The 16,311-nt window shown below is 46.3% G+C and overlaps 1 protein-coding gene across 1 annotated transcript in view; it reads left to right on the forward strand.

The window, feature by feature from the left end:
• Positions 1-13,842, forward strand: part of SLC25A43 (solute carrier family 25 member 43) — a 33,511-nt gene extending 19,669 nt beyond the window's left edge. The window contains exons 4-5 of the mRNA XM_065901238.1: positions 12,668-12,802; positions 13,642-13,842. Coding sequence (XP_065757310.1) covers positions 12,668-12,802; positions 13,642-13,842 — 336 coding nt within the window. The remainder of the gene's footprint in view (positions 1-12,667; positions 12,803-13,641) is intronic.
• The last annotated feature ends 2,469 nt before the right edge of the window (positions 13,843-16,311 follow it).

Consider the following 16,311-nt stretch of genomic DNA (forward strand, 5'->3'; position numbering starts at 1 on the left):
TGTCAGTTTGTTGACTTCAGTAAATGCGATATGAATGAACAGCTCTAAATCTGTGCCCTCCTTTGGTGGGGAGGCTTTTGTCCGGGGACAAAATATGTCTGGAGGAGGTAACGAAAGGAAAGTTTTCCCCGGGAATAAGAAATTGTAATAATGTGATAATAACTACCATTTATTGGTCATGTGATACAGACCAGGCAGTTTATCATCCCATTCCATCCTCTTTATCGACCCTATTAAGTATTGTTATTATTCCTAGTTTCTAGGTGAGGAACTGAGGCACAGAGAGGGTAACTTGCCCAACAGTCACTTAGCTAGCAAGTGGGGCGGGGGGCTGGGATTGAACCTAGGTCTCTCCTTCAGGCCCAAGCTTTATCCACCAGGACTATAGGGGCTTGGTCCTAGATGCTAGGTAATCGTTTGTTTGTTTTTTTTTCCAGTTCCCTTGCCCTGGGTGTGGGAGTAGAGGATGAGGGAGAGGGAAACCTAACCTTGAGATTTGGGAGCACACAGCCTCGGTTGAAAGAAACAGTAGTGCGCAAGCTCAGAAACAGGCACGAGGGTGGCTTTGGCCAGGGTATGGTTAACTCAAGTTGGAGAAAAAAAAACCTTTGGAAAACCAGGCTGTGGGTGCCTCTGGCTTTCTTTGGTCACTGGCAGCCTGACAATGGAAGGCTTGAAGCCGGCAGGTTGCAATGAGAAGCAGAGAACATTCAGCAGCCATGGACCTTTGGCTGCCTCAGACTGGCCACGCCGCTGGGACGGACTGGGAAGAAAGCCCCTCCGGCTCACCGAGCCCCTAGCAGAGCAGGTGCAAAGCCCCAGGAGGGGAAAGTAGATTGTTCTCATCACACCTGCTAGGAAGCGCTAAGCGAGTTGCAGATGTTCCGCCTAGCTCAACATTTCTTGGTTGACGTCGTGTCTGTTGTCAGTAGGAATAGAGTTCTATTTCCCCAGCACAGCCAACTTGCACGATGATCCTGAAGTACAAACACTGCTGGGTTCTAAGCTCTCGGGGCTTAGAGAGCTTAGAGAGGATGGGAACCTTACCTTTTTAGTTCGTTGCATTTTTAACTCTTTGCCATCATGTTGCTCTGGGGGCTGGCCCCTCTGGGGACTGACTTCTTCTGCCTAAGTCAGTAGCATTGCCTTGGCAATTCTGAGAAAAAAGTATGCTTTTCAGATCCAGGTAGATGTCTGGACATCCCTCAGGCCAGGTGGCTTCGTTTGAGCATCATCGTTAAGGTGTAAGGAAAGGAAAAGCCCCCCTCCCCTTTGTTTTTTCCAAAGGTGTAGGGTGCCCTAAATACTTTAGGGATGACAGTTGTTGATCATGGAAAGGAGACTCTCCCCTAGAGGGCAGGCAAGGAGGGAGCAGGGAGGAGCCTTCCTAATTCCACTCATTGTGAAATCACTCTGCCCTTTCTCTTGACCTGAGCTGGCTTACTCCTTCCAAGAGATAAAGTCTGGGTATCAAAATGGCCACCCTCCGCTAAGCAGACTTCTTCGAGCTCCAGCTAAACAATAACAGCAGCTAAGACAGGCGTCCCCCTTCCCCCTGCCTCCAGAGTGCGGGTGAAGAGAGAGGTAGGGGAAAGAGAAAGAAAGGTCCCAGAAAAGGCCTTCTGTCAGCCAAGAAAGGCCTGCAGCTATGAGCAGTCATCTGCGGCTCCTGCTGTCAGGAGGAGATGAACACTGGGGTTTCCCCATCCCTCCGCTGGCCTCAAGCCAGCTTTAGAAACGCAGCACCAGTTTTTACCTCCTTTCCCCCACAGAGCTGTTCATTTGTTTTTGACAGCTGTGTTCATCTTAAAGCTTTCGTGGGCAGATTAGCTCATTGGTCCAGAGTGTGGGCTTTGGATGCCATCCCTGTCCCTTACTCTTTCTGTGAACTTGGGTAAGCCACATCGCCTCTCTGAACCGCATCTTCCTCATCTGTAAAACACGGGGAGAAGCCTAATGCCTGGCTCATATCCCCATGGAGAAGACTGAATTGGGTTAATGCAGATGCAGTGCCAGGCATAAGATAAACACTCAATATAAATACTCAGTAAAACCGAGGTACTATTTTTATTGTTCTTGAAGCATCTCTTCAGAATCTATGCATGGCGTTGAAGGCCTGATTAGAACCATAAAAGCCGGGCCAGGTGTGTTTGTGTGTTCCGTATGATCGCTATAAACACGCAAATGAGCTAGCATTGTGAGACCTCAAAAGATCTTCTGTCTCTATAGATAATGGTGATCAGGGATGGTAGGGGAGTGGATCATTCATTCGTTGGGTTGATTTAACAGGCGTTTACCTAGAGGCCACCCTGTGCAGGTACTGCCTATGTCTGTATTCCCAGCCTGCAGAAAACTGGCATCTGCCAAATCTCCTGCACCCTTCCTACCCAGTCTCACTCCCAATCAAGGTGACACTAGGGAATTCCCTGGCGGTACAGTGGTTAGGACTCCACGCTTTCACTGCCGAGGGCCTGGGTTCAATCCCTGATCGGGGAACTAAGATCCGCCAAGCCGTGGGGTGCAGCCAAAAAATAAAAATTAAAAAACTTAAAAATTAAATTTAAAAAGGTGACACTGAAAGTTGGCTCTTCGGCCGCCGCTGCTCAGCATGTGCTCCCACGGCCTCCCTCTGCTGCCCTCGCTTGCATGCATCTCAATTGCTTTCTGCCCCAGCTGCACTTTGGATTTCCCCACCCCCGCCCCCGATCGGCACATGGGAACTGTTTCTCTTCTCTTCCCAAGCAAAATACTAACCTGCTGTCCATTTACTCGCTTCCCCCATGTCATTGCGGGCTTTGCGAGCAGGTCCTCGGGCACCTCGGCCAGGATGGGGGGTGACTTGTAGGCTTGCCAAGCCGGGGGCAGCTGCCTGCACCCGTTTCTGTGGACGTCCCCACCACAGAGCCAGGGTGCTTCTCGGCTGTATGAGGATAACTCTTGGGGACCTAGCTCTGCCAAGAGAAACTTGGGCCATGTGGCTCACAGGACATAAAGGTCCTTTTACTTCAATAGCATTGGCTTTTTTTTTTTTTTTGGCTTGTTTGACTATTGGGGATTTGCCAAAGGACAAAAGCCTCCTACCACAACTGCCTTCCACGCATGTGTGTCCTCAGATGGCTTGGGAAGTGGACCACTTGGTCTTCAGGTTGCGTCCCATATGGCTACAGAAGATAAAAGTTGTTTCCAAATAACAAGTGAAAGGTTCTGAGCTCCTGTTTGCTCCAACTAGCAGACTCTCTTTTTTTTTGTTTGTTTTTGTTGTCTTTCTTTGGTCTCTCCTTTTAAATGCTTTTTTTAAAAAAAAATTAAGACTTTGGGGGTTTTTTGGAGCAGTTTTAGGTTCAAAGCAAAATTGAGAGGAAGGTGCAGAGATTTCCCACCTACCCCTTCCCCACACGTGCGCGGCCTCCCCCATTACCCACAGCCCCCACCAGAGGGGTGCATTTGTTACCAAGGATGAAGCTACATCATTTCCCACAGGGGCAAATATATCTGTAGGATAGATTCCTAGAAACAGGATTGCTTTGGTCAAGGGTATATGAGTTTTACATCTTCATAAATATTGTTTAATTATTTCAGAACTCATGGAAAGAATGAACAACCTAAAATGTTGCCTCTGTTGGAAGGACTCTATGGAGTTTATCACAGAAACAATCAAGCACATTGCTTTGAAGCATTTACCTTTCATTTCCATCAACTGCAAGTTCGTTCCTCCTTTTCTTCAGTATGTATTAAGCACATACTGGATGCCTGGCATATTGGTGGATTTGGGGGCTAAAACCACATACAAGATAGATAGACACGGTCACTGCCCTCATGGTATTTATAGTCTGTGAGGTGGGGGAGACATGAAAGAAATAATTATACACTAAATCATTACAAACTGTGTCACGTGCCAGGAAAGAGAAGTACAGGGTGACCAAAAGTGTTTACTAGGCTCCTGACTTAGGCTGGAGATCTGGGAAGACTTCTCTGAAGAAGTGCTGTTTAGTCTGGTTAGTAAGAGAGACTTAGCTAGGCAGAGGGAACGGCAGATTTGAAGTCCTGGGGGCAGGAAGGAGCCTTGAGTGGGACCAACAGCATGGATTAGAGGAGCAAGAAAGGGCCTTCAAGTTCATTTAGTTCCAGTCTCCTTAACTGACGTGTGAGGAAACTAAGGTTCAATGAACTAAAGGACTTGGTCAAGGTTATGCAGATAGTGGCAGAGCCAGGACTAGGACCCGGCTTTCTCAGATGATGTCTGCTGCAGAATGCTGCATGCCCATACTGGCAGCTGCGGATCTGAACTAGACGCCATGGGATAGTTGCCTGGGTTTGTGTGGAGGGAGGATTTAACTTCAGAGCCTTGTAGCTAGTAACCTGACGTGTTTTGTGTGTCTTTGCTAGGAAGATACGGTTCGGGCAAATGGCGGTCTAGCGTTCTAGTCTACTGGGTTGGTTTAGTCTTCAGTATACTTTTCTCCAAGTTTTGGTTTTTAATTTTTTTGGGGGGTTGGGGATTTTTTTTTTTTTTTTTTTTTGGCCATGCTGAGCAGCTTATGGGATCTTAGTTCCCTGACCAGGGATCAAACCTGCACTCTCGGCAGGGAAAGCGCAGAGTCCTAACCACTGGACCACCAGGGAATTCCCTCTTCTCCAAGTTTAAATACTAAATAATAATGATAATGGTGGTTACTATATGTCAAATGCTGTTCTAAGCACCTTACATATGTTTCATTTAATCTTGACAACAGTCCTATAAGGTAGGTGTTATTATTATTGTCCCATTTTACAGATGAGGAAATTGAGGTTCAGGAAGGTCGAGGCATTTGCTCAAAGTCCCAGAGCTAGTAAGTGGCAAAGTGAGGTCTCCATCTAAGCAGTCTGGCCTCAGGACCCGTGTGCTTTCCCCAGGCGTTCTCACTGTCTGCAGCAGATTGATGGGCTCAGGTCTCAGCCTGAGCTGCCTTGTGCTATGGAGGGCCTACACCAGTGATCCTCAACCTGTCCGCATATCAGACTCATGTGAGGAGCTTGCCAAAAATGCTGACGTCCAGACCTCACCCTAGGTCAGTTAAATCTCAATCTCTGTGGGTGGATCCCAATCACTGATGGTTTTGAAAAGCTTCCCTGTTTCGTCTAACATGCAGCTAAAGGTTGAAAAGCACTGCCTTGTAGCCTTACCATTCCTTCTTTCTTTGGGGGTATTTTAGTTGGAGCTGCTGTAACAGAAATCCATAGACTTGCTGGCTTAAACAACAAGCACTTATTTCTCACAGTTCTGGAGGCTGGGAAGTCCAGGATCAAGGTGCCAGCAGATCTGGTGTCTGGTGAGAACCCACTTCCAGTTTGCAAATGGCCACTTTTTTTGCTGTGTTTCCCCCATGGTGGAGTGAGAGACATTATCTCTCTTGTGTGTCTCCTTATAAGGGCACAAATCCCACTCATGACAGCTCCACCTTCATGACCTAATCACCTCCCAGAGGCCCTCACCTCCAAATACCATCACAGTGGGGGTTAGGGCTTCAACATATGAACTTTGGGGGTGCACAAACATTTAGTCCAAGGGGCAACCAGCAATATGGTTTGCCTTTGTGATCTGGGTATCTGTTTAGTATGACACTTGTAGAGGCATTTATTCATACCACACCATGAGCTCCAGTCTTAGCATAAAGAATTCATTTGGTGTGCTTGCTGTGGCACTCACATCCAAGGACGATGTGTGGAAACGAGTCTGTCGAGGGCTGAGGTAGTCATCTCAGTCCTGGGCATCAGGAAACAGTGTAGCTTAGTGGGGTAGAGCTTGAATCTGAGTCGAACAGACCCAAATTCAGGTTGATGCTTTTTTTCATACAGTCTGTGATTTGGGAGATTTATCCTTTCTCGGGCTCCATTTTGCCATCTATAAACTTGGGCTAATAAGATAATACTCCCTATTGCATGGGGCTTCTGTGAGGATTAAACGAGCTGGTACATGTCAAATGCTCAGTGTAACGCCTGGCACCTAACACTCTGTAAATATTGGCCATTATTTTACTTCATGGCCATCCACGTGGCTTACTTGAGCCTGGTCACGGGTAAACAGTTGTATTTGGGAAAAACTACTAGTGACACTGATATTAAGGGGGATTTTGTTTGACATTTAATGAGTGCCCAGTATGTGCAATGAAGGGTATTAGACCCCAAAGAGCTAGGACAGTGAGGAAGGCCTAGTGCCTGCTCCCATGAGCTTGCTGGCTGCCAGCCCAGAAATTGCACCCAGATAACTCATACCAGGTAGCCTGGACCACAGCAGAGGTCTAACCAATAACTAAGGGAGCACAAAACAGGAAAAGAACCTCGATTCAAACAAAGAAGCTATAAACTAATTATAAGGCAATCAAGGAAATGTGAACACTGATTAGATACATGATGATATTAAGGAAATATAGGTGTGGTAATGGTATTATATATTTCTATATATGTAATATACTTTATTTTATATTTTAGAGAAGAAGCCATTGTATTTTCGAGGAACATAACTAAATTTAAATTAAACAGATAAATTAAAATTATGTCTTGCAAGGGATAGAGATGAAAAAAGATTGTCAATACACTGCTAATTGTTGAAGCTGGGTGGTGGAACTTTCCATTCATTTTACTAGCCTCTCCACTTTTGTATATGTTTGATATTTTCCACAATAAAAAGTGTTTTAAAAAAAAAAACAGGGACTTCCCTGGCGGTCCAGTGGTTAGGACTCTGCACTTCCACTGCAGGGGGCATGGGTTTGATCCCTGGACGGGGAACTGAGATCCTGCATGCCACATGGCGCAGCCAAAAAACAAACAAAAAAACAAAAAAAACACAGAGAGAGGTAAATTTCAAGAAAAGGAGGGAAGGAGACAAAGGAAGAGGGAGCAAGGAAACAAGCAGTTCCAATCACAGCATCAAGAAGTTTCAAGATAAGGTGGCATCTGACGTGGACCTGGGTGAGGAGAATTTTGCCCATCAGAAAAAGTATACGTAATGTTCAGGAGGTAATGGGTGTGACTGGATGTAGGGTTCCTGGGGTGGGGGTAGGTATTAGTCAAGGTTCTCCAGAGAAACAGAACCCATAGGATGTATATATGGAGAGAGAGAAAGAGAGAGAGAGAGAGAGAGAGAGAGCGAGAGAGAGAGAGAGAGAAAGAGAGAGAGAGAGAGAGATGGATTTTAGTTACTTGGCTCACGTCTGAAATCCGCATGGTAGGCCAGCAGACTGGAGATGTTGCAGTTCAAGTCCAAAGGCAGACTGCAGGCAGAATTCCCTCTTTCTCCGGGCACCTCAGTCTTTTTGCCTCTTAAGGCCTTCAACTAACTGGATGAGGCCCACCCACATTATGAAGGGTAATTTGCTTTACTCAAAGTCTAGTGATTCTTTTTTTTTTTAATTGAAATATAGCTGATTTGCAATGTTGTGTTAGTTTCAGGTGTACAACAAAGTGATTCTGTTTTATATATCTTCTTTTTCAGATTCTTTTTCCTTATAGGTTATTACAAAATATTGAGTATAGCTCCTTGTTGGTTATCTATTTTATATACAGTAGTATGTATATGTTAATCCCAAGCTCCTAATTTATCAAATCAACAAAGCCTAGTGATTTAAATGTTAATCTCATCTACAAAATACCTTTACAGTAACATCCAGACTGGTATTTAACCAAATAGCTGGGTACTGACGGCGGCCTAGCCAAGTTGACACATGAAACTAACCATCACGGGGTGATAGTGGGAAATGATACTGGGAAGACAGGTGGGGGCCAAACTGTAGAGAGTTTCGAATTCTGTTTTCTTTGGAAAACACTCCTTCTGGAAGTCTTTCTTTGGAAAATTGGGGGTTGGTGAAGGTTTCAAAGCAAAGCAATGACAGCATCTGATGAGTTTTGAGTGGTACCTGGCTGCTGTGTGCAGGATGGATCGGAGAGGGCAGAGACTGGAAACGAAGGGATGGGTAAGCAAAGTGTGGTCGTCACTCAAGAGAGATGAGAGGTACTGGCAGTGGAGCTGAAAAGTGTCTGAAGCACAGAATGTAACGCAGGAAGGAACAGGAGATCAGACAGAGAAGCAGGCAGAGACCAGGTCATGGAGGGCCTGGTAAGCCAGATGAAAGAGTCTGGACTTCATTCTGAGGGCAACAGGGGCACCCTGAAGAGTTGAAGTCAAGGAGTAACCAGATCAGATCACCCTGGCCGCTCTGTGGGGAATAAGGGCAGGTAGACGAGCTAGCAGCGGTTGTGGTGAAGGTGAAAGATGATGTCGCTTGGACGAGGGCGATGATAGTGGGAAGAAAGAAAAGTGGACAGATTTGGGATACATTTGGAGCACTGGAACTAGCTGGTGAGAGATGAGATAGCAGAAGGTGAGAGATGAAGAGAACTTAAGGGTGACTCCAGTTTGGGGCCTGATCAAATAGGTCAATGGCGGTGCCATGTCCTGACATGAGGACAACTAGAGACAGTCAGCGTTGGGGTGGAGTTCTGAGCAGGACATATAAAGTTTGAGGTGTTTGTTAGACTTTCGAGTGGAGATGTCAAGTAGATAGTTGGTTACACGATCCTGTGGCTCAGAGGAGAGAGGTGGGCAGAGGAGAACAGAAAGAAGGCCAGTGCAGTTGAAGTGTAGTATGTGAGCAGAGAGAGTGACACAAAATGAAACTGAAAATATGTACGGGGGCAGGTCACTCAGGGCCTGAGCCTTTGAGTCATGTGCTACAGCCATCTCCTACTGGCTCAGGAGAGCTGATTATTAAATTGCAGCAAATTTGGGAGCTGGTTGACCTCACAGTTGGTAGCCTGCAATCTGCCAGGGTGGGAGTATTTACACCGTTGAGGTCAGCAAATGCTACAACTCAGGGCTTCCCCCGCCCACAGAACCAGCTGTTAAATATTTACCACTGTATTACCACTGCAGCTTACAGACAACAGTAAGAAATTTATATTTTATCCTAAGTGGCTTTAATAAAGCCATTAAAATATTTTAAGCAGGTGAGTAAAATGCGTTGATTTTTTTTAAATCACTCTAGCTGCTCTATAGGGAGGGAGGGCAAGGAGTTTCAAACTTTTTATGTCCCAAGGAGACTACTAAGGAAGCTGCTGCGGTGGTCCGTGTGAGCACTGATGGTGGCTTGGTGGTGAAGGTGGAGTGAAGGAAAGACATTTGGAAGATTGTTAGGGTCCTAAGATTGACTACAGATGGCCCCCGATTCATCACAAATTGATTATAACTGACCTGTCATATAACTCACGTATATGAGTTATACAGGAGTTAGACACTTGGTTAGTGTCTTCTGTTTTAGTTGTGGTAGGGGGTCTCAGGTTGCAAAATTATTACCTTGACTCATGACTGGGGGCTTTTTGCAGTTTTACTGGAAACCGGCAGAAAATAAATCAATAATATTATCTCATAGCAGAATAAGACAGTTAATTTCCTACATGAACACAATCTCCGTTTTTCAATATTTCAGTCTTACCGTAGCAGGAGGAACTTCAAATCTTGTGATTAGGCTGATTCTTTCTAAGGGAAAGGAGGCTTAATATCTGTTTGACAGCAGTTCTTTCTCAATGGGGCAAGAAGGGAAGGAGGCCGAGTCGGAACAGTGCTGCGTTAAATGCTTTAAAATAAGACATTCGCCAAAGTCCCCTGACCATTTTGGTTCCTGTAACTCCAGGCTGGAGACTCAGCTTGTTCATTTCATATCCTGTTTCTCATACTCTGGTCTGTGCTTGGTTGTTACTGTACCTCAAAGGGAAGGCCAAACCCCAAAGTTCACCCTTCGTCCTGATGGAGGACAGAAATCCCTTTTCCTACAGAGCTGAACTTCTAGTTGGGGGTAGGAGCAGACCAGTAAAGAAAGCAAATAATTACACCAACTATTAAAAGGCAGGGAAAAGATATAGGTCTGGTCAGAATCAGTTCAGTGAAGTCATGGAGACAGACGCCACAGTGAGTGGGTAGAGCAGTGAGTGGCGAGGTGGGAAGGGCTGTGCCTCAGCAGGTGAATGGATAACCAAACATCCACACGATGCAATACGACTCAACAATAAAGAAGAAACTAGTGATGAACACAGCATGGTGACTCTCAAAGGCATCGCGCTGAGTGAAAGAAGCCCGTCTCAAAAAAGTTACATGCTGTATGTTTCCATTTATGTGACATTCTCAGAGGGCAAAACTATAGGGACAGAACAGATCAGCGGCTGCCCGGGGCTGGGGGTGACCTTGATCATAAAGGGGCAACACAGGAGCATTCTGGGGGCTGATGGAGCAGTTCTGTATCCTGATTGTGAGGGTGGGCACACAGATCTATACATGTGTTAAAACTCATATAACTAACTCTACACCGAAACAAGGTAACTTTACTGTATGTTACTCTGGGAATGAGATTGGGCAGTGTCTATAGGACAAAGATTGGAGGAAGGGGTCATTTTTAATTTGGGAGGGACTTGAGTTTATTCCTCTGCTAGGGGGGAAAATCAGGTCTCTTGGGAAAGGTGCCCAAGAGGAGTTCAAAGGTGTGAGATCCAGGGCACCAGTGGGAAGAAAAGATGATCTATTTTCCCTATGAACTGGGAGGCAGGGTCGCCTGTCTAGGGCGGAGGACACGGTGTGGCGTGCGGGGCGTTGAGGGATGTGGTAAGGTTGGGAAGAGCCACTGTGAGGAATGGGAAAGGATGCTTCCAGGGCTCGCTCTGCAGTATGAGGATCCAGCAGAGGTTAGAGACCTCAAAGCTTTGGTGGCACCGACCTGCCCCTTTGTGGATTCATGTTCAGCGGCTTGGAGCAGAGAAGGGGTTGGTGGGGAGGGGGGCATGGAGATCAGCTGAAAGGCAAAGGATTTTGAGACTAGGAACAAAAAAAGAAGAGCTGGGAGGACAAAAAAAGAGGACCGTGAAGCCAGCAGGGAAGTGGTGGCCTGGGAGACAAGGGAGAGGGCGTGTGACTAGAGGGGTTAGTGATCTGAACGATGGTGGTTAAGAGGCATCAGGGAGGGGCTTCCCTGGTGGCGCAGTGGTTGAGAGTCCGCCTGCCGATGCAGGGGACGCGGGTTCGTGCCCCGGTCCGGGAGGATCCCACATGCCGGGAGGATCCCACATGCCGGGAGGATCCCACATGCCGGGAGGATCCCACATGCCGTGGAGCAGCTGGGCCCATGAGCCATGGCCGTTGAGCCTACGTGTCCGGAGCCTGTGCTCCGCAACGGGAGAGGCCACAGCAGTGAGAGGCCCACATACCTCAAAAAAAAAAAAAAGAGGCATCAGGGAGCGGGGCAGCTGGATGGATGAGGACACTGGTCCGAGCAGTTCAGAAGTGGAGACAGAGGACTAATAGGTCAGGTAAGGGATTTGATTGATATTTAGAATAATTTCTACATAATAGTAATAGCAGCACTAGCTCATATTTATTGATCCTTTCCATGTGCCTGACACCGCTGAGTGCTTTGCAGGCACATCTCATTCATTCTCACAGCAGATAGTATTCTTATTTTCCAAATAACGAAACTGAGTCTCAAAAAGGTTAGGTGAGTTGCCCAGGGTCACATGGCCAGTAAGTAAGTGGGGCAGCCATGGGCTAGAACCCAGCCTGTCCGACTCCAGAGTTTATGCTTTTCCAACTCTTATACTCTACTGCCTCTCCCACATGGAAGGGCTTGATTCCATTGCAATAAAATGCTATACTAGCCTCAGCTAGACATTTCAGAAACTAACCAAAGTAGGTGCGTAGCTTGAGGTAAACTTGTCACCATTTCTGAAAGCCAGCTATGAGGGGCTGTCCCCCTCACAGTGAACAAATAGAGTCCATTTGCATATAGATGGTATAGTGAAAAGTTATTTCATCTGATCGTAAAATTGTTTTTCTAAAGGACAAAAAAGTTACTTTCAAAGATGGGGCATTTTGGTGGTCAGTCAGGATGGTACTGGGGGTGATGATGAAATCCATGGGGTGGCCAAAGGGGTGTAAAGCTGAGGATCACTGAAGGTCCAGAAACTAGGTATGGGAAGGCTTGTGACTACAGATGCCGAAGTTCCCTACGATGGTGGTGAGTCTGGAAGATGGTGAGCTACCAGGTGTCACAGGCCTCAGTGAATGTGAAAGAGTGGCCAGGAGGCCAGTAGCTGAGGGCAGGGACCAGGATTGTGGTTCAGTGGCACGAGCCCCAGCTGAGAGCTTTTGGCATGAGAGCAGCAGAGTCAGGGTCTGGGAACAGAAAGAGGGAGCTGGAAGAATGCCCTGCCCTCTGCTCCCCAGCCTGGGACATCTGTGATGTGGGGAGATGAGCAGTGCCCACTTGAGAACTTCACAGAGGAGGAATCGGTTAAGACAAGGAAACAGAAGTCACTTAAGAAAAGATGAAGGGCCTGAGAGGTGTCTACTGCCTCCAACGGGCATAGTTTGGGAGGCAATGTTAAGTGTGAAGTTGAGTCCATCCCAAATGGCTGCTTCCTTCCAAGAAAAAATAGCCACAAATATGTGAATGGGGTGTCATGGCTTTACTGCATGTTAATATTCATTCTAAGCCCACGCAACAGGTAGAGCCTCGTGGCAGCCATTCTTTATCATCATCTTGGCTAGGACATTGCATCCAGAGCCCAGACTTGAGACCTTGACTACTTGACTAGAACCATTATTTCCCAGTGGCTAAATCACCTCATCCCATCTTCTGTTTCCTGCCAGGCTCAGAGCTCCTACCTTCCCCACTGTGGAGGAGTAGATGTCCATTTCTCAGGAGCAGTGGACTGCTTCCGGCAGATAGTGAAAGCCCAAGGGGTCCTGGGGCTCTGGAATGGATTGGCAGCCAACTTACTGAAGGTGAGAGGAGTGGTCAGTCTACTGCTTGTCTGCCTCTTTCACTTCTACCCTGTTCTGTGCCTTTGATGCTCCCCCTACAGTTTGCCTGGAAACAACTCCTCTAGCACAATGCAGGCTGGTTGTCAGCCCTGGAGAGTGGGGACCCTGTGCAGTGTTGGGGCATCTGACACACCATCCCAGAGGAGCTGAGCATTTAGTGTAAAGGTTCCCAACATGTAGGTTCATGGACTCCAAAGGGAACTTAACCCCCTATCCTAAAATTGTATGCAAAAATGTGTTTATATGGGCATCTGTGCATCCCTCTGCAGAGAGGATCCATAACTTGCATTATTTTCCCAAAGAACTCCATAACCAAAAAAAAAAAAAAAGTTAAGAACTGTGGACTAACCTTGGACTAACCTTGATGCAAAGTGATTCCTGATTCCAATCAAGACAAGCACATGTTGGGAATTCCCTAGCTGTCCAGTGGTTAGGACTCAGTGCTTTCACTGCTGGGCCCAAGTTTGATCCTTGGTTGGGGAACTAAGATCCTGCAAGCCACGAGGCACAGCCAAAAAAAAGGACAAGCATATGTTGACAGGCAGTGTCAGACTGCCTACATGCATATCAACCCAGACCCAGGCTTCCCCAGGGCGTGCCCTTCAATGGTTCTGCCATTCCCCTCCCCAACCCTCACTGGGCCAGCTTGCATTTTGCCATCTTCCCTGATTCCAGAAAAGAATGACCATGTTGTATTGTCTACAGCCTTTATCTTAGTTTACCCTGATCCAAGTCGATTGCAGACGCATTGATGTTTTCTTTTAAGATTTTAACATGATTTTCATTTTCTTTTTAAACAGATAGTTCCATATTTTGGAGTTATGTTTGGCACCTTTGAGTTCTGCAAGAGAATCTGTCTTTACCAAAACGGTTACATCGTGTCTCCTCTGAGCTATAAATTGACCCCAGGGGTGGATCAGAGTTTGAAGCCCCAGGAATTACGGGAATTGAAGAAGTTTTTCAAAACTGGACAACTAAAGTCTAGAAAACCAACTCTTTAAAACAGAATGGAGCTAGAAGTGCACTGACTGAAGGTGTGTTGCAATCAGAGAGAAATGTAGCCTCAGAATTGTGCACACGTGGAGTGACAAGAGGGTGCTCCTGTCTGCTGCTCTTGGAAATGAGAAGATTCGGCCATACCTGAGCTCCAAACTGATGGCCCTGTAAACATCTACGCCACCGAGGGTTTCCCAACATGACCGTCGCAGGATGGCATCCCACCAGGTTTTACAACAGAACCTAGCAGTAGTGAAATGTGCAATTCACACTCTGAATGTAAGTAGGCAATTTACACAACACCAAAAAAGGGCATTGCCATGACTCCTCAGAGCAACATGTAGTTGAAGCGGCTGGGCAGATACCACGCCGGGAGCTCCGCCACAGGCTCACAGCTTACACCAACCCACAGCAGCCTAGTTTCACCCAGATTCACTCCAGGCTTCCTGATACAGTCCTGGAACTCATAATCTTTGCTGACTTCTGAGTGCACACACCATGGTGTAAATTATGCCTACTCAGAAACTAAATGAAAACATTTAACATTTAAAAGTTACCACTGTCGAGGAGGAAAACAAGATGGCAGAGTAGAAGGACGTGTTCTCACTCCCTCTTGCGAGAACACCAGAATCACAACAAGCTGCTGGACGATCATCGACAGAAAGACCCTGGAACTCACCAAAAAAGATACCCCACATCCAAGGACAAAAGAGAAGCCACAATGAGACAGTAGGAGGGGCACAATCACAGTAAAATCAAACCCCATAACTGCTGGGTGGGTGCCTCACAGACTGGAGAACAATTATACCACAGAAGTCCACCCACTGGAGTGGAGGTTCTGAGCCCCACATCAGGCTTCCCAACCTGAGGGTCCGGCAACGGGAGGAGGAATTCCTAGAGAATCAGACTTTGAAGCCTAGTGGGAATTGATTACAGGACTTCGACAGGACTGGGGGAAACAGAGACTCCACTCTTGGAGAGTACACACAAAATAGTGTGTGAATCGGGACCCAGGGGAAGGAGCAGTGACCCCAGGGGAGACTGAACCAGACCTACCTGCTAGTGTTGGAGGGTCTCCTGCAGGGCTGGGGCATGGCTCTGTTTCACGATGGGGACAAGGACACTGGCAGCAGAAGTTCTGGGAAATACTCCTTGGTGTGAGCCATCCCAGAGTCTGTCATTAGCCCCATCAGAGCCCAGATAGGCTCCAGTGTTGGCTTGCCTCAGGCCAAACAACCAACAGGGAGGGAACCCAGCCCCACCCATCAACAGTCAAGTGGATTAAAGTTTTACTGAGCTCTGCCCACCAGAGCAACAGTCAGCTCTACCCACCACCAGTCCCTCCGATCAGGCCACTTAGATATCCTCATCCACCAGAGGGCAGACAGCAGAAGCAAGAAGAACTACAATCCTGCAGCCTGTGGAACAAAAACCACATTCACAGAAAGACAGACAAGATGAAAAGGCATAGGGCTATATACCAGATGAAGGAACAAGATAAAACCCCAGAAAAACAACGAAATGAAGTGAAGATAGGCAACCTTCCAGAAAAAGAATTCAGAATAATGATAGTGAAGATGATCCAGGACCTCAGAAAAAGAATGGAGGCAAAGATCGAGAAGATGCAAGAAATGTTTAACAAAGACCTAGAAGAATTAAAGAACAAACAAACAGAGATGAACAATACAATAACTGAAATGAAAAATACACTAGAAGGAATCAATAGCAGAATAACTGAGGCAGAAGAACGGATAAGTGACCTGGAAGACAGAATGATGGAATTCACTGCTGCGGAACAGAATAAAGAAAAAAGAATGAAAAGAAATGAAGACAGCCTAAGAGACCTCTGGGACAAAATTAAACACAACAACATTCGCGTTATAGGGGTCCCAGAAGGAGAAGAGAGAGAGAAAGGACCAGAGATAATATTTGAAGAGATTATAGTCGAAAACTTCCCTAACATGGGAAAGGAAATAGCCACCCAAGTGCAGGAAGTGCAGAGAGTCCCATACAGGATAAACCCAAGGAGAAACATGCTGAGACACATAGTAATCAAATTGGCAAAAATTAAAGACAAAGAAAAGTTATTGAAAGCAGCAAGGGAAAAATGACAAATAATATACAAGGGAACTCCCATAAGGTTAACAGCTGATTTCTCAGCAGAAACTCTACAATCCAGAAGGGAGTGGCATGATATACTTAAAGTGATGAAAGGGAATAACCTACAACCAAGATTACTCTACCTGGCAAGGATCTCATTCAGATTTGATGGAGAAATCAAAAGCTTTACAGAGAAGCAAACGCTAAGAAAATTCAGCACCACCAAACCAGCTCTATAACAAATGCTAAAGGAATTTCTATAAGTGGGAAAAACAAGAGAAGAAAAGGACCTACAGAAACAAACCCAAAACAATTAAGAAAATGGTCATAGGAATATACATATCGATAATTACCTTAAACATGAATGGATTAAA

Source organism: Phocoena phocoena, chromosome X (genome assembly GCF_963924675.1).
Source record: "Phocoena phocoena chromosome X, mPhoPho1.1, whole genome shotgun sequence".
Lineage (NCBI taxonomy): Eukaryota > Metazoa > Chordata > Mammalia > Artiodactyla > Phocoenidae > Phocoena > Phocoena phocoena.